At 40.9% G+C, this 24,414-nt stretch overlaps 1 protein-coding gene across 3 annotated transcripts in view; it reads left to right on the forward strand.

Moving 5' to 3' along the window:
• LOC122565474 (hippocampus abundant transcript 1 protein-like) overlaps positions 1-23,988 on the forward strand; it is a 63,734-nt gene extending 39,746 nt beyond the window's left edge. For all 3 annotated transcript variants that reach the window (XM_043721480.1, XM_043721482.1, XM_043721481.1), the window contains exons 7-12: positions 1,417-1,530; positions 2,297-2,368; positions 2,490-2,602; positions 8,180-8,277; positions 10,365-10,531; positions 12,939-23,988. In XM_043721480.1, the coding sequence (XP_043577415.1) occupies positions 1,417-1,530; positions 2,297-2,368; positions 2,490-2,602; positions 8,180-8,277; positions 10,365-10,531; positions 12,939-13,151 (777 nt within the window). In that variant the 3' untranslated portion in view covers positions 13,152-23,988. The remainder of the gene's footprint in view (positions 1-1,416; positions 1,531-2,296; positions 2,369-2,489; positions 2,603-8,179; positions 8,278-10,364; positions 10,532-12,938) is intronic.
• Positions 23,989-24,414: the final 426 nt, after the last annotated feature.

Raw genomic sequence — 24,414 nt, forward strand, 5'->3', positions numbered from 1 at the left:
AACAGGAGAATCGACGTTTCGGGCATTAGCCCTTCTTCAGGAATGGGGAGAGTTGGTCCAGCAGGCTAAGATAAAAGATAGGGAGGAGGGACTTGGGGGAGGGGTGTCGGAAATGTGATAGGTGGAAAGAGGTCAAGGTGAGGGTGATAGGTCAGACTGGAGTGGGGGCGAAGAGGTCGGGAAGAAGATGGCAGGTTAGGAAGGCGGTGCTGGATTTGATGGATTTGACTGAGACAGGCTGGGGGGAGGGGAAATGAGGAAATTGGTGAAATCCGAGTTCATCCCTTGTGGTTGGAGGGTTCCTAGCCGGAAGATGAGGCGTTCTTCCTCCAATCGTCGTTTTGCTGTGGTCTGACGATGGAGGAGTCCAAAGACCTGCATATCCTTGGTGGAGTGGGAGTGGGAATTGAAATGTTGAGCTACAGGGTGGTTGGGTTGGTTGGTCCGGGTGTCCCAGAGGTGTTCTCTGAAACGTTCCGCAAGTAGGCGGCCTGTCTCCCCAATATAGAGGGGGCCACATCGGGTGCAGAGGGTGCAATAGATGATGTGTGTGGAGGTGCAGGTGAATCTGTGGCGGATATGGAAGTTTCCTTTGGGGCCTTGGAGGGAGGTGAGGGGGGAGGTGTGGGCGCAAGTCTTGCACCTCCTGCGGTTGCAGGGGAAGGTGCCGGGAGTGGAGGTTGGGTTGGTGGGGGGTGTGGATCTGACGAGGGACAGATCAGAGACTGAAAATCCTGAAGCAAGTATCTCAGCACTTGATTCCACAAAGTGTTCACCATCCGCAAAGTACAAGAGAGACACATGATGGAATATTCCCCACTTGTTTAGTTGAGTGCAGCTCCAAAAAACATTCAAATCTTGACACTATTCAGGACAGATTGATGCCACATCCACAAACTTTCACTCCCTTCACCATCAACACTTAGTAACAGCAGTGTATACCATCTACAAGATACACCAAGGCTATATCCTAAACTCATTGCTACTACTATCTAGAAGGATAACAGATGGGGACGACACCACCTGCATATTCCCCACCTGAGCCACTCCTTATCCTGATTTGGCAATACATTGTCATTCCTTCAGTGTGGCTACATCAAAATCCTGGAATCTAACAGCACTCTGCTTGTGTGTACATCAAATGGATTGTGGTGGTTCAAGAAACCAACTAATCACTTTCCCAAAAGCACATGAAGATGGGCAACATTTGCTAACACAGCCACCAATGCCCATACCCCATGATTTTTAAAAAGAAAGTAATGTTTGGATGCTGATATTCCTTCAATGAAGTTGAGATATGCAATCCTTTCGTTTCTGCATTTTTAAAATGTTCAACAGTTGTGCATAGGATGCTCGTTGAATCAACCGGACTCGGTTTGCATTTTCGTAACTTTTTAAAATCCTGTTTTGTTTCAGTCTTTGAAGAAAGTGGGTCAGGATTCAACAGTTCTGCTGATCTGTATCACAGTGTTTCTCTCGTACCTGCCTGAAGCAGGCCAGTATTCCAGCTTCTTTCTTTATCTCAGACAGGTAAAGTGGCCCAGTTTTTAAAAAAAAAATTAAAACCAACCATTACCTCCGGAATGAATGCTAATAGTTTCCTGTTTGTTTAATTCCCACATGTCTTGCTCACCATCCCCTGGGTGGTCTGTAAGGGAATATTGTATTCTTTCATCTTGAGGCATGTTATCAGCACTTCGTTGATAGCTGAGTGTGTAACTTGAGTTTAATTCCCGTGGTGTGCTGAGTTAGCTGATCACTGGTTGGTGCAGCAAGGGTGTGGCATTTGGCCTTGTTGACTCGGGTTTAAATGCTATGTTTAAAATTCCTAGGTTTTAATTTTGAGTCCCCAGTGTAGAAACTTCACCACCTTCAAATTGGCTGGAGTGCGTGAGCTCAAAAACATTGTAACTCTCGATTTAACAATCATTATAATTGTTATGAATTCTGCATCACAACATTACTAGCTTCTTTCATCGTTGTTCGTTCTGTGATGGTTGAACACTGCGTTCCCTTCCTAGTTTGATTCCTGATCGCATTTTTTCTACTATTCCGTAAAGGATGTGAATAAATGTGATGCTTGCATGTGCACAGGCATGTGGGAGATAGTATTCGTGTTGGTGAAGAAGTTCCCTATTGTGCATGAGAATCAACAATAAATGTTGGTGTTAGATGGGGAAAGATGAGAGGAGGCATGTCGAGCATAACCTCTTGTTGGACTGGCTTGTTTTTGACCTGTAAACGTGGACATTTTTCATCTGTTTTCTTATTTGTTGGGTGCTTTTGTTTTCTCTAGGTAATTGGATTTTCTTCAGAGACTGTCGCTGCCTTTATTGCAGTTGTGGGAATCCTTTCCATTTTAGCACAAGTGAGTGCTTTCTGACTAAAGGAGGAACACTTTAAGCACAGTATGCATATAGAGATCCAACATATTTTTTAATTTGGCTTTTGCTGATCAAATATTAATTTCACTTGTATTTGTTTCACAGACTGTAGTCCTTGGTATTCTGATGAGGTCCATAGGGCATAAGAATACTATACTCCTGGGTCTTGGCTTCCAGATTCTCCAGCTAGCTTGGTATGGCTTTGGGTCTCAGCCCTGGTATGTATGTGTTTCCTTTGAATAATTAAACAAGCATAAGAAATAAGCGAATGTGAAGTTTATTGAGGCCCGTAATTCTCCTCCATCATTCAAAAAGATGTTGAATGATCTTGAACTTAATCACCCACCTTCCTGGATGATTATAAGTCCCATGATTCCCTTATAATACAAAATACATCAATCTCAGCCTCACATATGCTCAACAGCTAAGCATCCATAGACCTCCGGGAACTCCAATGATCAACATTCCCCGAGTCAGGAATTGCCTTACCTTTGCCCTAATTAGGTGGCACGGTGGCTCAGTGATTAGAACTGCTGCCTCACAGTGCCAGAGACCCGGGTTCAATTCCCGCCTCAGGCAACTGTCTGTGTGGAGTTTGCATGTTCTCCCCATGTCTGCGTGAGTTTCCTCCGGGTGCTCCGGTTTCTTCCTACAGTCCAAAAATGTGCAGGCTAGGTGAATTGGCCATGCTAAATTGCCTGTGGTGTTAGGTGAAGGGGTAAATGTAGGGGAATGGGTGGGTTGCTCTTCGAAGGGTCAGTGTGGACTTGTTGGGCTGAAGGGCCTGTTTCCACACTAAGTAATCTAATCTAGTGACCCCTAATCTGAAAACATATCCCCTGGCTCTACACTGTTCCATACAGTTGTCATTGTCCTATTTACAAGTTTGCAGTTTTAATGAAAGATGTGTTGGTTGTAGCTTTAATATTTGAGAATTTCTTTGATAATCAGAGCAACTTTTATCGGTTATGATATCTGTTAGAGAGTGCAGAGACTTTTTCAGGATAGTGTGGGTAGTCTGATTCGGGGGCGGTGGGGGAGAATGTTTGGTGGGTCGAACTAATGAACCGATGCAATTGACCAAATTATAGCATTCTAAATATTGTTTGCAAGAATAATACCAGAGATTATTTGGAGAGACTGGAATTTTCACCTTGGAGAGAGGGTTAAAGAACATTCAGTGGAATTCTTGAATGGTTGCAGCACACACAGTCACCATTTAGTCCATCATGGTTCTGACTCCGAGTGAATCAGCAGGAAACTCTTCTCATGCCTTCTCCCCATAGCCGTGCCGATACTACTTCCCCTTTCAGATCCAGTTCTATCTTTAATGTGAATCTGCCTCAGCCATGCTCTCAGGCCATCTACCACCAAAGATCCTCAGACAGCACTTTCCAAATTTGCGGCCACTTCGATCTAGAAGGACAATGGCAGCAGATAAATGAGAACACCACCCCCTGCAAGCACCCCTCTGAGCCGTTCACTAACCTATCTTGGAAATATATCGCTGTTCCTTCACTGTCACTGGGTTGGAATCCTGAAATTCTCTCCAAGGGCATTGTTTGTCAACGTACAGCACATGGACTGCAGCAACTCGAGGCGGCAGCTCATCCCCACCTTCTCAGGGGGAAATACGGATGAGCACTAAATGCTGGCCAGCCAGCGATGTCCATATCCCATGAGTGAATATTTTAAAGTTCATTCCAGATCCTAACTAACTGGAAAGATAAGTCTATACTGTTTGTTTCTTGATCCTTTCGGCAACAAGAACAGTTTTTCCATATTCAATCAGGCGGACCCCTCATGATTTGTAATACTTCTATGGAATATCTTTTCAACCACCTTTTCTCCAAGGAGAGTGGTTGCAATTCAAGTTCTTCATATCTGGAACTGCACTCCTGAATCATTTGTGCACCCTCTTTTGATACCTTTGCATCTTTCTAAAGTGAGCCCAGAGCAGATGCAAATAGTCAAGGCCAAACCAGTGTTTCGTACAATTTTGACATAACTTCCTTGCTTTTGAACACTTTGCCTCTATTTTGTTCATTTTATTAAACACACTCTTGCTATTGAAGGTGGCTGAGAGATCGTGTTCTGCTCCTGCATCCACTTTAGAATTGTACCATTTTATTTTGTACTGTCTCTGCATTCTTCCTACTGAAATTAATCATGCCACACATCTTTGCACTAAATGTATCTCTTGCCTGCCCATTTCACCTATCTGTCCGTTGAGTTCTGCATTATCCTTACATTTCATACTGCAGTTTTGTATTATCTGCAGACTTTGAATTTACTTTATTCTGCACATCAGTGTCCAAGTCATTAATATATCAGGGAGGCTAACTTCTGAAACCAACCTTTTGTGAATTGCATGGCCATATTCTTGAATGAATCTAATTTGTCCTGAAATGTTATAACTCTTAAGTGTAGCATCTATCAAACACCACCTACTTAACAATTTTAACCCTTCAAATGTCTGAATGAACTCTTCTGTTTTCATGACATGCAACATCCTTATTGGTGAAAAGAGATGCTAGGTATTTATTTCGTATGTTTCCTTTCTGATATCTCTTACTAACCTTCTGTTTATGTGCTATAGAAGACTCTTGGGTTCTTTTTTTGTTAGTTGCCCACGTCATATAGTAGAGGCAATTTAAAATTATGTAAGGTTTTGACAGTGTATTTAAGGAAAAGGATTTCCGCTGATAGTACAGGGCAGTTAAAAGTTTTACTTCTCTGCAGCAAATTGTTACTGTCAGGGTTGTGTGGCCTAACTGGAAAATGTTTAGGGTTAAGAGGAAAAAGCAATTGATTGGACCTAGTTGGATAATTTTTATGAAAAAGCTGGCACGTGTACAGTGCGCTGAATGTTCACCCTCTGCATATGTAAAATTAGTAAGCAAAACATTTATTACAGGTATATCCCTAGAAAGAGTGAGTTTCTGATGTTGAGGACAGGCCCAAAGAATGAGCCACGCAGACTGGGAAGAGCTTTGTTTTAATATCTGCTTATCAGTTTGCTGATCTTCCAAGGGAAAATTACACTGGATTTTGGTGAATTTTTGTTGAACCAGACTTCTGCTCCTGAATGATATCCTGTGACTTCTGTTAGTGTTTGTGTGAGTGAGAGAAACTAATCAACTGAGGCTTTGTGCTTGTTTGTGCTTGCTGTTGAACAGCATGCTCAGACTCCATGCCTGTGCTTTGTGGTCTCTTCAGAGAGATACAATAGGGTGAGCAACATTTTTGAGGTAAGCAGTACCACAAATATTAAAAATTCACTGTCAAACAAGAGGTAGCCCTTCAGAGGCACAAAACACGTTGACTGGAAGAAATGCTAAAATACCCTGGGCTGTTTTTGCTTCACTGTCTCCTTCTGACTTCAGCACCTCCTGAGTAAACCAGATTCAAGTATGTTGGGGATTTAGTTTTCTGGTAAACCATTCATCATTTCCTCAGTTGATATTGGCACCAATGAATCACAAACAATGTTAAATAATAGCCACTATATTGCAATGCTGTGTTCAGACTGACAGGCAGGAGCAGTTTGCAAGTGTAAGGAAAATGAGGATAAATAGCTGCACAACCGATTCACACTGCTTTTCTCTGGGTGTCCTTTGTGCAACTGCGTGCAGCGTTTTCTTTTCGGGGGATAGAGAATTAAACTTTTGCCCATTGCAAACAGCCAGTGGTAGTGCAGTAATTTCAAATATATTTCAGCAACTTATTTTAAAAAAAGTTCAACAGAGTAACACTCACTCCACACTACCTCATCCCTGCTCTGAGGTTCAGCAGCATTCCAGATCCCAGGATCTGTGAGCCTGCACTAATTCTTATTTCCAACAGCTGACCAAATGTGGTTGTCATATTCTCGCTGTACTTTGGGTAAAGAGGTTTTTCCTGAATTCCTTAATTAAGTTTCTTAGCAATTATTTTATGTCAGTTGGCAGTCAAGAAGGCAAATGCAATGTTAGCCTTTATTTTGACAAAGCTAGAATACAAGAGCAGGGATTTACTGCTGAGGCTGTTTAAGGGTATTGTCTGATTGTATTTGGAATATTGTGAGCAGTTTTTGGGCCCTGTATCTAAGGAAGGATATGCTGGCCTTGGAGGGGGTCCAGAGAAGGCTTAGAAAAATGCTTTTGGAAATGAAGGGCTTGTCATTATGAGGAGCAGTTGAGGACTCTGGGTCTGTACTTAATGGATGAGGGGGAGCACATTGAAACTTACAGAACACTGAGGCCTGGATAGAGTGGATGTGGAGAAGATGTCTCCAGTAGTAGGAGAGACTAGGACACAAGGTCACAGCCTCAGAGTAAAGGGATGGAGATGAAGAGGATTTTTTTAGAACGGAGATGAAGAGGATTTTTTTCAGCTGGGGGTGGTGACTCTGTGGAACTCATTGCTGCTGAAGACTGTGGAGGCCAGGTCATTGAGACTGTGAGGGGTTTGTGATTAGTAAGGGGATCTAACATTAGAGGGAGCAGGCAGCAGAATAGGATTGAGAAACATTTCAGCCATGATTGAATGGTGGAGCAGACTTGTTAGGCTGAATGGCTTAATTCTGCTCCTAAATCCTATGATCTTAATGACTCCTAGTGTTGCTTTGAGTGGACCATTGAATGTGTTGATTTGCTGCTGGTTTTTAGTTTGTGCCATCCCTTTTATTTTTCCTGCTACCCCAATCCTGGCCCATTATTGCGAAAGTGTTTCATACTCAGCCTTTTCCAAAATGATAGGATACCAAAACCAAACATACATTCAACAGCCTGCTGACTAGCCTCCAGGCTATTGGAATTGCAGTGTACTATTTCTTCCTCAGACAGCTCAACCTGTTTTATCTCCTTTCATGTTTGACTTGTTGGCTTTACTGGAACCACCTGCTCTGTATTCTTTAGAGGCCAAAGGACATGATGAAGTAAAACTGCCCAAGAATGTTTACCATGACAATCTAAAAATCTCAAGGTCTTATTAGGTATTAGATTAGATTAGATTACTTAGTGTGGAAACAGGCCCTTCGGCCCAACAAGTCTGCACCGACCCGCCGAAGTACAATCCACCCAGACCCATTCCCCTACTTTTACCCCTTCACCTAACACTGCGGGCAATTTAGCATGGCCAATTCACATTTTTGGATTGTGGGAAGAAACCAGAGCACCCGGAGGAAACCTTTAGTCACAGCTGGTTCAGCTGTCTGCAGTCCTAGCTGCTAAAGTGAGGAGGTATAGCTTGTCGAGCAAGAAGTAGCTAGAACAAAGGAGCACCTAAATCTGTTCTCCTCTGTGCAGAGCAGCTGATTTTAGGAAAAATAGTTTTATTTGCACTGTCAGTAACACAAACCTTTCAAAGATCTGTAAATGTTTTGATTTTTAAACTGTCTTTCAAAAGAAATGAGCTTTAAACAAAAAAAAATGAAGTTTTCATTTGTAGTCAGTGATGATGTAACAAAACTGACGGATGCTGCTGTCTTCTAAAGTTGACTGCTAGAGTTTGCTTTTATACTGACTGTCTCTCATGGTTTGAAGCATATTGTAGGTATAATGGACATAGATACCTGCATTATTGTTTCACTTCATTCTGGGATGGTATTGTTCATGGGGGCGTATTCACAGGTGCACTGTGCTCACCTTTCAGAAATCAGCTTCTTTGTTCCCATGGTGTAACTGCATTTTCAAGGGAACTCTATGTTGCTGTCTGAGCACTTAGGCGATTGAATAAAGAGCGTGGTTGGGAGAACTAGTCTCTGCTATTGAAATGTTTACCTAGAATGTTTATGTTTTATGTTCATTTTGCAGGATGATGTGGGCCGCAGGAGCTGTGGCTGCCATGTCCAGCATTACCTTCCCAGCAGTCAGTGCTCTAGTTTCTAGGAATGCTGATCCAGATCAGCAAGGTAGGCTATTTCCTTCTCCTCCTTGGACCGTGCAACGCAGGGGCGAAAATGCTTTAATGCATTCTAGATTCTCTTCCTAACGGCACTGAGTATCCAACACCAAATTGACTGCATCAGTTCAAGAAGGTAGCTCACCATCATCTTCTCAAGGCCAGTTAAGAATGGGCAGTAAGTGCTAAGTGAACCAGCAAAGCCCATAACCCCTGAATGAACTGAAAAGAGAGAATTGCCATCTTTTTTTAAAAAAAACCATGTGAGCCATTGTTGGAACGTCTAAGCATAGGGGGTGAATATGATGTTTCTATCTTGAAAATACCCAGGTGATTGTGAAATGCCATTTCCTGCAGGGTTTCTGTTTGGAGGTTTACTGAGGCAATGAAAGCCACACATTATGTCTCATAGTCATGTGTCAAAATTACTTTAAGCAACATGTTCATGATATCATCACTATTATTGTGTGTAGACGTCAGTTAGCTGGTTTGTGATGCAGATTGAGATAGCAGTATGGATTCAATTTCCACACCAGCTGAGGTTACCATGAAGGACACTCCTCCTCAACCTCTCCCCTCACCTGAGACATGGTGACCATCAGGTTAAACTGCCACCTGTCACGTCTCTCTAATGAGAGAACAGCTCTGTTATCCTTAAGGACCATGGCAACTTCCTTATTTATGCAATCTAAGGGTATACAGTTCAAAGACTCCATCTGAATTGGGGTCACTTGAAGTATGGCACGCTCCTATTCTTCGTAACTGAATAACTTAATAACCCGAAGATACATGCCTGTGAATGTAATGTTTATATCTGTCTGTGATCTGTAGTAAACATCAGTTGGTTTCTTCAATGTCCTGTTGCCCATATCTTAGTTTCTAATGTTATGATGGATAACATAAGCAATGCCAAATCAGATGCCCTACTGGAAGCAAAAATGCATATGAACACACAACAACAGGTGGGTGTCTGATTGAATGCTTTACTCCTTAAGGTGATCTGAGTTACTACAGTTAATCTCTATGCCCTTGGAGGATTTTTTTTATTCACTCATGGGGTGTGAGCATCATTGGCTTGGCTAGCATTTATTGCTCATCCTGAGTTGTCCTTGAGACCGTGGTGGTGAGCTGCCACCTTGAATCGCTGCAGTCACTGCTCTGTAGGTAGACCCATAATGCTGGTAGGAAGGTAACTCTGGGATTTTGATGGAGCAGCACTGAAGGAGTGGCTATGTATTTTAAATTACATGGTGCATGGCTTGAAGGGAAACTTCCAGGTGGTGGTGGTGTTCCCATGTATCTGCTGCCCTTGTCGTTCTAGATGGTAGAGGTTGTAGGTTTGGATGGCACTCTGGAAGGGTCTTTGGTGAATTTCTGCAGGGATGATTGAGGAGAAAATAATCGGTCACTGGTTTCAAATCACCATCAGGTAACTATCGTGTCTATGAGCTGTGATGCCATACAGTCTGTCAAAAGCAAAACGCTTCTTCAAAAGCTGGTAATCAGAAAATGCAGAAATCGTGTGCATCTATAAAGAGGAAAACGGACTTCATGCTTCACATTAATGACTTTTCATCAGGACTGGAATATGTTAATGCTGTAATAGGTTCTCAGCCTATTACAGAGGCTGAAGGTGACATGGGTACGAATTAGAGGGAAGCACTGATCTGGAGTAGGACAAGATGACTAAATAACAAGCAGTGATGGTGCAAGGCAAAAGTAGATGATAGTGGGACAGGACAAATGATGAGTCTTGAGCAATTGTAACTGACAACATCCTGTCACGAATTTCCCACACTTGTACTTTGTGGTAATGTAGGGTTACTAGACCTCAGAACTAGGGTTCACAGAGTATGAGTGGAGGGGACAACAGATTAGTACTTGCAATTCAAAAAAATTTTTTTTTTTTTCAATTTAGTTTGCAATTCACTTTAGCTTGAGCACAAGTAAATTCGTCCTATCCATTCAATACTTAACAGTTGAAACGTGAAGAATTCAGCAGAGCAGAGTCCACGGGCTGAATGGCCTACTTCTGCGCCTATGTCTTATGGTCTTAAAAGGATTTGTATGTGAGATGGTCTTTCCCTTCCCTTACAGGAGTTGTGCAAGGAATGATCACTGGAATCAGAGGATTGTGTAATGGCCTTGGTCCGGCACTATATGGATTTGTATTCTACCTTTTCCACGTGGAGTTAAATGAAATGGGAGATGTTGATAACCCAGGCAAAGTTTCAAAAGGAAACATGCAAAATCCAACTGATGAGGTAAAGTTAGCTTAAGGCAGCAATGCCCACAACCGATGAATGAGTTTTTTTTTAAAAGAAAATTAAAGCTGTTTCAGAAAGTGGGAGATCTTGGCTTTGAGTAGAGACAATAAGTACAAAAGTCAAGAAAATTATGCTAAACAATTATAGAGCACGAGTTAGACCCCAGAGGGAATATCATGTTCAATTCTGGGCACCATATTTTGGAAAAGAGAAACTGATTGCACTGTCTGATTGGCAGATAAAGGACACAAATTTAAGGTCATCAGCAAAAGAACTGGACAGCAGCTGAGGATAAATTATATTATTCAGTCAGTTTTGCTCTAGAATGCATCTCCTAAAAGTAGAGTAGCAAATTGATTCGTGAGGAGCTTTTAAAAGGGAACTTGCTGGACGCTTGTAAAGGAAACATGTTTAACTGTAAGGAAAGAGCAGGTCTCTTGAGACCAATAGGGCATGTCTTCAAAGAGGTGGCACAGACAAAGATGAGCTGAATGGTCATTTCTGTATGATGCTTATTAGACACCAGTTTGTAACCAGAGTATGATAAAGCTGTGTCAGTACATGAACATTTGAAATCTGTGGGATACCACTTCTGTTATGATGACTTTCAGACATCAAATTAATACCCAAATCAGCCTATTAAAATGGCTATCAAATATTAGAGAAAAAGCAGAAGCAATAATCTGCGTTTATGCAGTGTCTTTAATGGTGTAAAACGTCCCAGCACGAATTCCAGGGATATAATCAAACCAAAATTGGCACAACTGCATATGAAGATAGTGCAAGAGATGACAGAAAGCTTGGTCCAAGATACAAATTTTGGTAAGTACCTTAAAGAGGAGGTGTAGAAGTTAGGGGAGGGAATGCAGGAACTTTGAGCATACACCTGAAGGTAGGAAGTTCTCAAATAAAATGAAGAACTGAGATTGCTGGAAATCTGAAACAAAAACAAAGTGCTGGAGAACTCAGCAGCTCTGGCAGGATCTGTGGAGAGAACCTGTTATAATGAAGTGTCACTGGACATGAAACATTAACTCTCTTCACTCCTCAGATGCTACTCGACCTGATGAGTTTCTCCAGCGTATTCTTTTGTGTGTAGGAATTTCTCTTGCTGACTTGACCTCTGTTTGTTCCTAAACCAGTGACAGTAAACACAAAGTGTGAAAGAATGATTTGCTAAAGTTTGCTGTCGTGTTTCCATGCTTATGTTGCTATAATTTGGAGAAGCCAGTGTTGGACAAAGTTAAAAATTACACAACACCAAGTTACAGTCCAACGGGTTTATTTGGAAGCACTAGCTTTCGGAGCGCCGCTTCTTCATCAGGTGGTTGTGGCGCAGGACCATAAAACACAGAATTTATAGCAAAGAATTTATGGCATGCAGCTGAAATATTTTAAACAATCTTAGATTAAGTCTTTCATCTTTTAGAATGGGTTTTCTAGTTTTGGTTCATTAATATGTAAACCCCAGATCTCCTTTTAAGTCACATTCTCAAGATAATTCAGGTTTTTCCTACAAAGGGTGTCATCTCAGCTCCGATAATGCATCAAAGGTGTGAGGTTAAAGTCTCTTGAGTCCCAATCTTGAGCCAGACTGGTTCTATTTCTAAAGTGTGATTTACAGAATCTTACATGGATTGACTGTAGGTCATGCATTGTTTTGTGCAAAATAAGGTATAATTCTGCAAATACAGATTCACTCCATAAACTTTGTGCATGCAGGAGAGATGGGGAGTGAGTGCTTGTGGGTGTGAGTGCATGTGAGGGTGTGTGTATGTAAGTGAGAGAGCTTTGTAAAGTATAAGTGTGTGTGAGAGAGAGAGAGATCGGGTATAAGCTTGTGAGAACGTGCATGCAAGAGACCGCTTGTGTATGAGCGAGGGTCTGTGTTAGTGTGAGAGTAAATCTGTCTCTCTTGCACCCCCCATTCTAAAAGATGAAAGACTTGATTTAAGTTTGTTTAATATATTTCATATGCATGACATTGTAACCTTTTGCTATAAATTCTGTCTTATGGTCCTGCTCGACAGTCACCTGATGAACAAGCAGTACTCTGAAAGCTAGTGCTTCCAAATAAACCTGTTGGACTATAACCTGGTGTTGTGCTTTTTAACTGTTGCCAAAGTAGAACATAACTTTCACATCTGAAGCACATTTGCATGCATAAACATCACTTCTCAACTTATTGATGTTCCTCATTAATGCATGTGAAAGTGGTGAACATCAGTGAAATAAGAACATTGAAAAGATATTTTGAAAAATATTGACAAGCTCCCTTGTGTTAAATTCTTCAAATTGAGAAATAAGTTGTCCTTGATTTAAATTATTTTTAAAAAACTTGCAAAGTTACAACTTCAATAATCCCAGGTTTTTCTTTCTTCTCCTATTTTCTTTTGCTCCTCAGAGTACGATAATCCCAGGACCTCCCTTTCTTTTTGGCGCCTGCTCAGTCTTGCTGTCGCTGCTAGTCGCCTTGTTCATCCCGGAGCACAGTGGCCTCCCTCTGCGTTCTGGCAGCTGGAAGAAACATAATAACGGGTCACAAGGTCACCCCCACAGTCCACAGAGCACGGGCCCCGATGGCAAGGAGCCTCTATTACAAGACAGTTGTGTATGATGGCCAAGTGCTGCCCGCTCTCGGGTAGCTGGAAGTGGAGTTAGAGATCAGGCACGGCTGCGAAGCCGAGGTTTTCATTTTAGGAATACTAACATTCATATTTTCTTTCTGAATTTTTGGAAGTTTAAAAGTTTGTCTTGTTTTTTTTTAAATTTAATATGTTGAAAAACAATTCCTATCACCACTTTCTGGTCCACCTGATTGCTCTTGGGCTGCTAACAGCAGTTGGCACAACCTTGAAGTTCCTTAATTACAGGATGTCACTCTTCCCTGTTTTGCTGCCTTGTGCAAGACACCAGAAGTCAGTTGCAATCAGTTCATAAATTACTGTGCTACTTCTGACCAAGTTTCGTTTTTAAATTGCATTTGTGCTAACATTTCCTGGAGATGTGAGTATCATATGGATGACTGCAAGCCAAATATAACACTGCTGGGGTTTGCCAAGGTCATAACATAAATGATCCACAAACAAAAATTTGTATTACATATGGTTCCTCTGGCAGGTTGCCTTTGAATCCTGGTGGTTTTAAATTCAGCTTATAGCTAGCTAGCTCAACACCTGCGATTCTGGGATCTAAAGGCAACGGATTGCAGATGTCTTATTTTATAATGCAGGTTCACTCACAGCTGTGTACAATGAAACCTGTCATTCTAGTCTTGTGGCTAAGCAGCTAACTATTTTCAAAACCGACAAATTAGAATGTGAGCTCCAGTCTTGATCATTCATTCCTGTCCTAAAGTGGTCATAGTGACTTTTTCTCCTCCTCTACCTCCCATCCTAAACTTTGACTGTTTTTATTGATGGGAAGTGGGGTCTTACTGCAATATGCCCTGTGCAGTTTTGTCTTTATTGCAAATAGGCTGCTAAAGGTGTTTACCACTTTCACAGAGAATCTGGGGGGCATGAGTACCCTATAAGAGCAATTATTTTATTTGAACAGCACTTTTTTTTTTGTCTCATAGGAATTGGGGTAACTCTGCCACCAGACGATAGTCCTTTTTGCTTTTTAGGGCGAGTCGGTTCAGTAAAGAACAGGAAATGACTTGGAACAACATTAATTTCCTGGCCAAGTACAGCCTGCATGTGGAGAGTCCCAGAATTAGGTCATAAGGGAAGGGAAAATTGAACTCCAAGTCATGATCTGCTCTCTTATCAAGTCATATTCCTTATCCATGGAAACTGTCTACCTGTCCAAAGTCAGCTGAAAGAAACCCTCTTGTGTTCTATCTTATGTTTTTATTGTCTCCTTAATACAGGTCAGACTCAAAACTCTGGAGAGCTTTGGGCATGGATGTATGTTCTAAACAACCCTGTGTGTTGCAATAATTTGCTGAGGAGTACATTTCATAAATGCCAGGTCGCAAAGGGACTGTTTGTGCTGGCTCCAATCTGTTCAGACCAAGCTTATCCAACTTTGAAGTGGCTCAATTCACAGCCATCATGTCTGCAAGAGACTTTGAAGCGTGAAGCTATCCGAAGTACTGGCTGCCTGGTCTTGCTCCTGAAATTAGCGGTAGACTTTAGAGAATAATTTGTATCTGGTTTGCTATGTACTGCCTCCAGCTTCATTCCAACAATTAACTTGGTCTATGGTATTTGAATTTTACAAGCAAGTGCGTTTAGTCACTTGGATTTTTACACTCGAGTTTGTGTTTAGCCCTGATAGAAACTGGTTAATGGAACATTCATTGGTAAACCAATTCTCTGATTGCACCCTGATTTTAATTTGTCATCTTGAGATTTGGTTAAGGGCTCTTCTAAACTGTATGTTATGTATCCCAGATTTCATCATCAAACTTTATTGATTGAGTTGAGGTTGCAGAGATTGTTGGAAGATGTTACGATTTACCTTATACATCCGTGGGTTGAGGGGAAATCAGCCAGAGCTTCACTCCAGATCCCTCATATTGAACGTACATCTGAGGGATGTCGGAACCCACTACTGCTTTGTCCCCATCTGCAGACTCAATGGACATTCATGCAAATGGTATTATTCTGAAATACAAATAACATTTGTAAAACATCCAACACTAGAGCCTCTGGGAAAGGAGGGAAGAAACAAAAGTCCTTACTAATGCTGAATTCAAAATTGTTTCCTTAATTTGGCTGTTCATTCAGATTAGAATCTTGCACCCTGTGTTGCCTAGGGCTTGGAGGCAGATAATTTGTAAACCAGATTACTAACTTCTGAGAAGACTGCATTTTGCATTTTTATAGTTTTCATTTCGGAATGGAAATGGGAGCCAGAGTGGAATGAGTCTGGGCTAGTCCAGTAATTATCCTGCGTCCTCTTTTGGAAATAATGTATTCAAGACTTTGAAAGTTATTTTTTCACCACCCATGCCCAAATCCTCTGTCCACCAGGAATAAAATTCCTGTGCCAGTTTCTGCTGGTAGTCTAACTACATAAAGCAAAATGTAGTTCTCATAAAGAAGAAACCTGTCACCAACTGCAAAGTTCTGACTGCCCTTTTGCAAGTGAAAATGAGGATTAAACCTCCAGTTCCTTTTTTAATGTGCCATATTATTTTACTCTAATGTGCCCAGTTTTATTCTGACTGTAAACTTTTCAGCTTTGGTATGTGTGTTGAGAAGTAATGAATTTTTGTACTAAGGAGTGGGGAGGGGAAAAATAGGAATTACCATGGGTGCCTTTTTGTAAAATTGGTGGTCACTTTCCTTGTCGAGGTGTGATCAATCCACTGAGAAAAGACGATAGGGAGATGATTGAACCTCCACAGTGGTCATTTATTTCCTTTGGACCTTTATGACTTTTATACAATGAAAGTGACACACCAACGCCATTATCATTGCAATATGATGCCTCATCCAGAGTCCATTGGAATATAGCAATATGCCATTATCACAATACATCTTTTGTGCTATAGCCAATTACAAATTCTATTATTTCCCCATCTGCCCCACCAAAATTACCAAATAATCTAATCTTTGCCATGAGCCTGTTTTTGGATGAAGTCTTGGAAACCGTGGCATGCGGCAGCCAAGAGACCAAAACGTGGTGATGCCTTAACCTCGTTGCGGGAGTCAGGTCAATAGATGGAAATAGTGTTTTTTTTTAATATTAACTTGCTTCTTTAAAAGAGGGATCTTAAATGGAAGGATTTACTGCTGAATATTTGCAAGCTGAAGCTGATTTGGGACTCTGGTAGAGAGAGGGGAAAAATGGGTGATACAGCAGCACCCTATTAAAGATCCAGACACATTCATCTATTTCCCTGTCATGGGGATACAGAGCACTTTGATAAAAGTGAGTGTAATCAACTTAGCAACTTAGACAAATTATGACTTTTGATTAATATTCATTACCCATATGACGAGTACAATCTGATGGGATAATAAACTTGGTTGTCGCTCCCATGTGAGCGTGAGAGGCTGTTCTAGGCCTCAAAGGATAATAATTGTACTTTTAACCAAGTACACTTAGATTCTACAAGATTGTTTGTTTGTTTGTTTGTTTGTGTAACATTTATTGTAAAAGTTTATTTGATTATAGAAATATATATGAAAAAAACCCATATTGCCATTTCTAGCTTTATCTTGACAATGGGCATCAGTCAACTTGGTTTTAAAGTATTCAGCATGTTCAACTTATTCTGCAATTAGCATTACAGTGGTAATTTTTTTTCAGAGCAATGTTTGCAGCAAAATTCAAAGCTTATTGGTTTGGATAAAGTTTCTTGATGGCCAGTGACCTTGAACAGTGGTTTTGTGGGTTATGTTTGTCCAAGTTCCAGTAATGAAGGGGAATAATGATTAATGATACTTGTTTTCCCATCAATGCAAAATGGTTACAATAAGTTAACAGTTGTGATGTGCGAGCATCGTGAGGCTACATAAGCATTGATAGAATTCGCCATGCACCTTGGAAGGTTCCAGGGTCCGTTCTTGAGTGACAGCAAATTGACTGCTCCACCAGGTCAGATGTTTGGAGCGTCAAGCCTGTAGTTAATTTGAGCGCGGTCATTGTTCATTTGTCTTCAGTGCTTTGCACGTGTCCTGCTGGGCATGTTAGCATCATAGATTTTAGGGTAAGAAATGAGAACACTGTGCTACAGCTTCTGATGCTGCCAGGTGTTTGTTGACAATCATGGCATCTAGATTCATGGCATGTTGACTTGCCATTTAGGTTGAAGTACTATTGTGACCACAGAAAGAAACTTTGTGTAGATTCCCAGACTTCCAGTTATCTTTAAATGTAGCCCTGCTGTGAAGTTTTCTAGGTGTTGGCCTGGAAATGCTTTGTATTCATTAGTAGTTGTGCTTAGAGTGATTTAGCACTCATCCTAGTGCAGAGCAGAAAGAATTGTGCTTACAATATGGAGACTGGTGTTAAGATTGAGCTAAGACTTGAAGGAAATTCCAACCAATTCCTCAATGGAAGTGGGGCAATGGAAACTCCATTCTTCCTGAAATGTGGCAGTGGAGATTGAATTAAGTTTTCCAATCTTTCCTTAACCAGCCGTGTCATGACTGTCTCAGACTGGGTGTTTGTTGACACCACTGTCAGCTAATGAGTTGGAGTGAGGCAGGACTTGCAGCAAACGGTTAGCAGTCTGCAGAGTCTGTTTTAAAGCAACCATTATGAACTAATGGGAGTAAAATTGGCCAACAGCATACTACAGTTTCTTTGGATTAAAAACATGATTTATTTCTCCAGAAATGTGTGGAAGATATTTGCACAATCCAAATGATGTGCATGAAACTAATTCCATTTGCCAAGTATGGTGCTCTCCAGACATGATTGATGGAAAAATCATTTAATAATCTCCATTCTGTTGGCATAGCGGTTCCTGTATGCAGCCATCTCCAGGCGAGAAAGCAGGTCTCTGCTGTCAGAACCATCCCAGAAACAGGAAATTCACAACTTTGAAAACACTACATATCCATGTTGAAGGGAATCAGTTTCTGCTCAAGTCAATGTTTTAGAAAGGAACACCACATTTTTCATTCCATTCTTCTCTTAGACCCCAAAAAAGAAATGTCCTCTCATCGGCTGGGAGAGCAGGGATCCAGGCTGGATTACCTTTGAATGGTGCTCAGTGATTGGCTGAGGGAAGATGTTCTCCTCAATCACCCCCTACTGCTGTCTTTTTATAACTAAATACGAAAAATGTTAACTTTGCTTTAAAACTGTCTCTCTCAAACTGCTGAAATCTCACTGCATTGATTCAATGTGCGAATACTCAGTATTAACTAATCTTCCATTATAGGTGTACAAAATCAGTGCTGTCTGTTGAGAGTTTTACCCTGCCTGAAGATATGTTTGGGGGAGGGGGAGAGAATGTGATAGAATATTATTGAGTTGGAAGATAATTTAATCATGCATTTTGTAGCAAAATATTTGTCCCATGGTTAAAAAGCTTTGGTCATGTGGAAGTTATTGCAATAGTAATTGTTGCATTAAATGTTTGTATATTAGAGTGCCAGTACTTTTTTTTTTTGCTGGGAGAGATCAGTGCCTCAAAACTAACACTGCTGCCACGGCTTAGTGTCTGTCTGTTAGCATATGAAATAGTGGTTGACACCCCAATCCTGCAGCAGTTAAAATGCTGCAGTATCAGAAGTGATAACTTTGAGAATAAGACTTTAGCCAAGGTGCCACCTGCACTGTCAGGTAGTTGTCAGTGTTTAAGACACTATTTTTGAAAAACAACAGGGGAATACCTTCTGGTGTCCCGTCCAATAATTATCACGCAAGTCATATCTTTTAAATAACATTTAAAAATTGTCTAGTCACATCACAATTTATGGAGATTTGCTGTGTGCATGTTCCTTGGTTTCCTTTATTGCAATGTTTGACTATGCTTAATGAGTATTTCATTGGCAGTACCATGTTTTCAGATGTCCTGAAATAGTGACCGGTACTAAGTAATTGTACATTTTTAAGTTTTTGTAGATTTTATTTTTAAACGAGGTTTCTTCCTGTTCTGTCATGGGTTCTGTTTACCTTGCTGCATCTGACAGGTCTGTCAGTCGTGTTCCTCTCTTTGCAATCCCGCATGTAAACATGAGACACCTGGTTACTGCCCTGACAGGCTTCCACATTGACCAGACATACTGATAATGTCAGACTGTTCGGCTGATCAGCATTGCTCAAGTTGGAGATTGATCTCTGTCAGCCTGCTCCATCTATAATTAGATGCTCCTGAAGTATTGCTCATAGAATTGAATTTAAAAAATGATCCTTCTCCTTGTCCCTCCCTCGCTGTATTAACTTGGCTTTTTTGTGGCTGGCACAAGCCAGTCAGTTCATTTGGTTTGGTACTTATGACACGATCAAAGGTCATTTGGAGCAGTTCATTGGCAAGCATGCCAATATTGGGTTCCACACTTAGGAACAGGAGTAGACCATTTATCCCTCACATTTATCTCATCTCTCACCATGGTCTTTGTTTTTTTTTGTCTCCTTCCTGTAATCTAGCTTCCTGTTAAATGTGCATTGATAAATGAACACTGCAAGATTGCAATTAAAAGCTGAAGTTTTTTATTCTCAATCAGCGGATAGATAAACCAAAGCCTGCTAGGGCCCCATTTAACTGAGTAAAAGGTAAAAACAATGACTGCAGATGCTGAAAACCAGAGTCTAGATTAGAGTGGTGCTGGAAAAGCACAGCAGTTGAGGCAGCATCCGAGGAGCAGTAAAATCAACGTTTCAGGCAAAAGCCCTTCATCAGGAACCTCATCTAACTGAGTTAACTGTTAGCTCCCAAACATTTGTAATTCTATTATTTACCCATAGCTGTAAGTTCCTTACCTGAGACTGATTACTGATTGCGTTGTGCTAAACAGAGCAGGACAAAATGACAAATTTTTGCAGACCTATTAAGTTAATAAGCTGACCCTTTTCATTTTGAATTGCTGGATATCTGATGGTTTAAATAACTGATCAATGTGCTGAAGGAATGTTTGAACCAGACTGCAGAGCCGTGCTGATGCAGGCACCATTTGGCTGATTATGGAGTGTGTACTCTTCTGTACATTATCAGAATTTTTCCGAAACATCGGCCAGCAAGAGCGGAGGCCAGGTGTGCATAAGGATAACACTTCAGTCTAGCTAGCTGGAACAGTTGGTCATCTCGCTGAACCCAGGTGGCTGCTCAGTGTAGGTTATGAGCATAGTGTGGGCCCATGTTTGACAGGTATGTGGTTTTGCCTGTCAGGCAATTATACACATCTGCAATGGTGGGTTGTGCTGTTTCCATTTGTTTCAACCGCCTGCAGTTTGCCAAGTCACTTACTCAGATCTCTTGGGCAAACTCTTGATCAGTATGTCAGGTTAAATGAAATGCTCTGGATGCTTAGATCCAATGATATTGCATTTCGTATCTGGGGTTAAGTGTATTGTTTAAACTCAGTTGGTAGGTTATCATGGATCAGTTTGGGAATAGGAAATCTGAAGAAAATTTGGTTGTACCTGATTGTGTAACACAAAAATGAACCTGAGGTTGCGAAGGATGTAAAGATTAGTTGCGCTGAGGGAATGATGCATTGTTCGAGTACATTTTAACTCGACCATGACATGCCATGAGACAGAAGTGATTCAGGAGAGTTTCCCTCAAATTGTTTTCAGCCCTTCAGTGTTCGGTAGAACTCTCATGCCCTTATGGCTAGATGCATGTTGTTCTTGAGACTTTCCACAGTCCCTGAGACCTTACTGGAATCAGGTTGTGGATCCTGGAGTTGATTGAGCATGACCTTAAGCTTGAATGGCTCCGGTAAGAACTCTCTAAAGAACTCCACTTAGTGTTAGGGTGCATCAGTTTACCTGGCTGTGTAAATACTCCCACCTGAAATTTGTATCAGGGGATTTCATTCATTTCTGTTCACTCAAGGGGAAGCCTGGTCCCTGGAAATTGAGGCTGGTAGTATTATCGCAGTTTGCATCATCATACAATCTCAACAGGCTGTGTTCATAACATATAGGTTTGTAACCTGTGACATGGTGCTCTTGTTTCATGTTAGGAACTCAAGACCCAAGATTGAATCAAATATTGGAAAAGGACCAGCAATACATATTATTAGGTCTACTAGGTATCATAGGGACACTTACTTGGATGTCATTCTGTGGGGCATTTTCAAACTCCTCCATGGGGCTATTAACCACTACCATTCAAATATGCCAGAAGAGTGTTTTGGACAATTGTAAGTATTAAAGATGGTAAATCCACTAACCATATTGTTGTACATATGCTTGTTTTGTTTTCTAAAGTGAGCAGAGTTGGTTCTGGCTAGAAAGGTAAAAGTTCAGACTCATTGCATTTTGGGCAAGTTGATCTCCCTTTTGAGAATTTTTACTCCGGGGTTGTTAAGACTCGAAACATATTGTCAGAAGGAAGAGTAAACAGGGTTTTACTGGCAAATATTGGGGCCAAGTAACATGTTTCTAGAAAATCCATATTATTTACTGAACACAATGACTATGTGCTGTTGGGGTTGAACTGTAAGTTTCATGGTAGGATCTCAGAGGGGCAAGCAAGCATTGGGAAGCGGGGTAGGCTAGTTTAACAGAACCTTATGTGACACTCATTAGGCTTTACAAATACAGTTACTATGTTAACTGGCTGCATCTCCTGTTTCCCCGTCACTTCAGTAAGACCTTTTCAGGTGTGACTTACTCAGCCCAGATATTGCTGCAATCCTCAGTTCCTGAATTTTGAGGATGGTAGATGTTGCTCTGATATACCAGCATATGAGAGTATGCACCTAATCAGTGCATTGTAAAGGAAAATATCTGCTTGGTGTAGTATTCACAAGACCACAACAATTCTTCCACGTTTCTGTTGCAGAGTTGTTCAGCCTGACTGTTCTGTACAGTTATGTTCATGTTTACAACAGAGTACTCTTGTCACCCATCCAACCAAAAACATTTTGTTTTCTTTAAATTGGTAATGATACTATCAGTTTTGTTTAGCTCTGTTTTCCCTTGCTTCCTGCTAATAATGCTCATATTGTCCATCCTCTTGTGGCCAACTGAACAGGCAGAATATCTCCCGGTGCCTCCTATTGGGTGGATCCTGATCGGCTTGATCTCAGCGTTCTAGTGGGGTTCACAAAAGCGGTTAATGTGAAGTAATTGACGATGCATTTGGTGTGCCCATGGGTACTTTTACTACTGGCATCTCCCTAATCCTAAAAGCATTGAAATACATGTGCATATTTTCAGATTTCAGCTTTGCTTTCATTATGTATCCATGCACTATGAATTATACCCGGATTACTTACTCTCCACTAGCTCAATTGGAGTAGTTACTCTCTCTGAGCAGGGAGTGCAAGTGGGTAACTATCGAGAACAATTGAGGCATTCCATTGTGAAACCTGTCTCTCTGGGATGAGTGACCACTTTGACATGAGGTAATGGGTGGTGCAGGGGTTCCAGAGGATGCTCAGTATCTTTGTGACTCTAGCCTAGAAGTGAGAGAAACTGGGGAGAAAACTATCTTGTCTGTTTTAGCTGACGTGCCATTTGGAGTTGTAGTAATAAGACAGTGAATTCATTCTCTGTCCTGATCTGTGCACTTTTACTAATTAGACTTCTTGCTATTATTTTTCTGAAAATAAGCAATCAATGGATGAGAATTGTTGCTGAGGTTATACTGGTGGTATTTGTTAGCTTTATACAAAAGACCTGCAGTTACCTGGGTATCTATTAACATCAGGACTGGTGAGGAATGGCCCAAATCATTTTCTGTTCTGTTCATTTTAAGTCTGTTCAATTGCCTGTATCTGAAAAGCTCAGTGTGTTGAAACTGCACCAGAGCAAAGTATAAAAAGACATAGGCCAGATCTGTCTAATTTTAAATCCTGCTTCAGATGTTTGTTGTCTTACAAAGCACTACTCATGAATTTCCCACATTTGATTAATTTTCAGATATGCTTTTATTTCTATTAAGCAATGAAAGCAACCATAGAGTACTTAAAAAATATATTCTCCTATATTAATGCGAAGATAAAGGACTCGTATGCAATGAACTGAGATTAATCATCCTGTTCCCTTTCCCAATCCTAAATTGTAAATAAAAAAAAACACAAGTGCTGTTGAAAAATCACTAGATTTCCATTGAGTTGTAACAACTGGTGAGCGTGTGGTGTCAACTGTGGCTTAATATTAGTTCATTCCACTCCGGAGACTTGAACATGAAACCTAGGCTGAGGAACTAGTGCAATATCAAGGGAGCGCTGTACACTCAGGAGTGCCATCACTCTGGTGTCATGCTGTCTTGCTCCAAAGGATCCCATGAAATTTTTCTCTGTACAGAGTCATTTACCCCAATGTCCCAGTCAATGTGTAATCCTCAACCAATGCTTGAAACAAATTATCTGGTCACTTAACTCTCTTTTTGAGGAGCTTGTGTGCATATTGGCAGCTGCATTTCCTATTTTGCCACAGTGACTACAATTTAAAACACACTTTGTTGACTGTAACATGCTTTTAGGATGTCCTGAGGTGAAAGTCGCTATTGAAATGAAAGTTATTTCTTTACCCACTGAAATGGTGAACAATCAGCCAACGGTATTTTGAACAAACAGCGCATCTCCAGATTTGTTATCAGAGGTTTCTGCAGCATGCCTTGCCAAGTGTTTAAAACAAAAAACCCTGCTATCAAACACAGCTTGAAATATTTGCTGTCTAAATTCTCAGACACTGGATTCAGTACAGCTCCTGCAAAAATCGCCAGGTGTAACATTTTAATTTGTTCTTTTGGAGGTTTTGGTTGAAGCTTGTTGCCTCCTTCAAATGTGCCTATCAAACCTGTACAAACTGTAAATAGGAATTGTCAAAGAAAAGTATTTATTAAAAATGTACATGAAACTGAATGTAAGTGGTTGTGACTGAATTTATTTACATCTTCTATTCTACCCATTACAAAAGAAAATGCTGGAAAGTGACTGAAGGTGTATTTAAAATTATGATGGGGTAGATTTACAGAAGATTTTCTTTTTCCCCTTACATGCAAGTCTGAAACTTGCCATCCAGAAAGGGTAGTTACAAATAAAACCAAATGTCAGGTTCAGGAGACACTGCTTTGCCCAGAACATGTGAGCATGTGCAACAGTAAGACGTTCTGAAGGTGAATAGTTTAAAGAGTAACTAGTAAACACAAGCAACAAATAAGATAACAAGAATCCAGAGAAAGTATATTCCTATCAGTGTGAAAGGGAAGCCTGGTAGGTGTATAGAATGATGGATGACTAAAGAAAGACTGGATTACTTAGTGTGGAAACAGGCCCTTTGGCCCAACA

This window comes from Chiloscyllium plagiosum, chromosome 31, assembly GCF_004010195.1.
Source record: "Chiloscyllium plagiosum isolate BGI_BamShark_2017 chromosome 31, ASM401019v2, whole genome shotgun sequence".
In the NCBI taxonomy this organism is placed as follows: Eukaryota; Metazoa; Chordata; class Chondrichthyes; order Orectolobiformes; family Hemiscylliidae; genus Chiloscyllium; species Chiloscyllium plagiosum.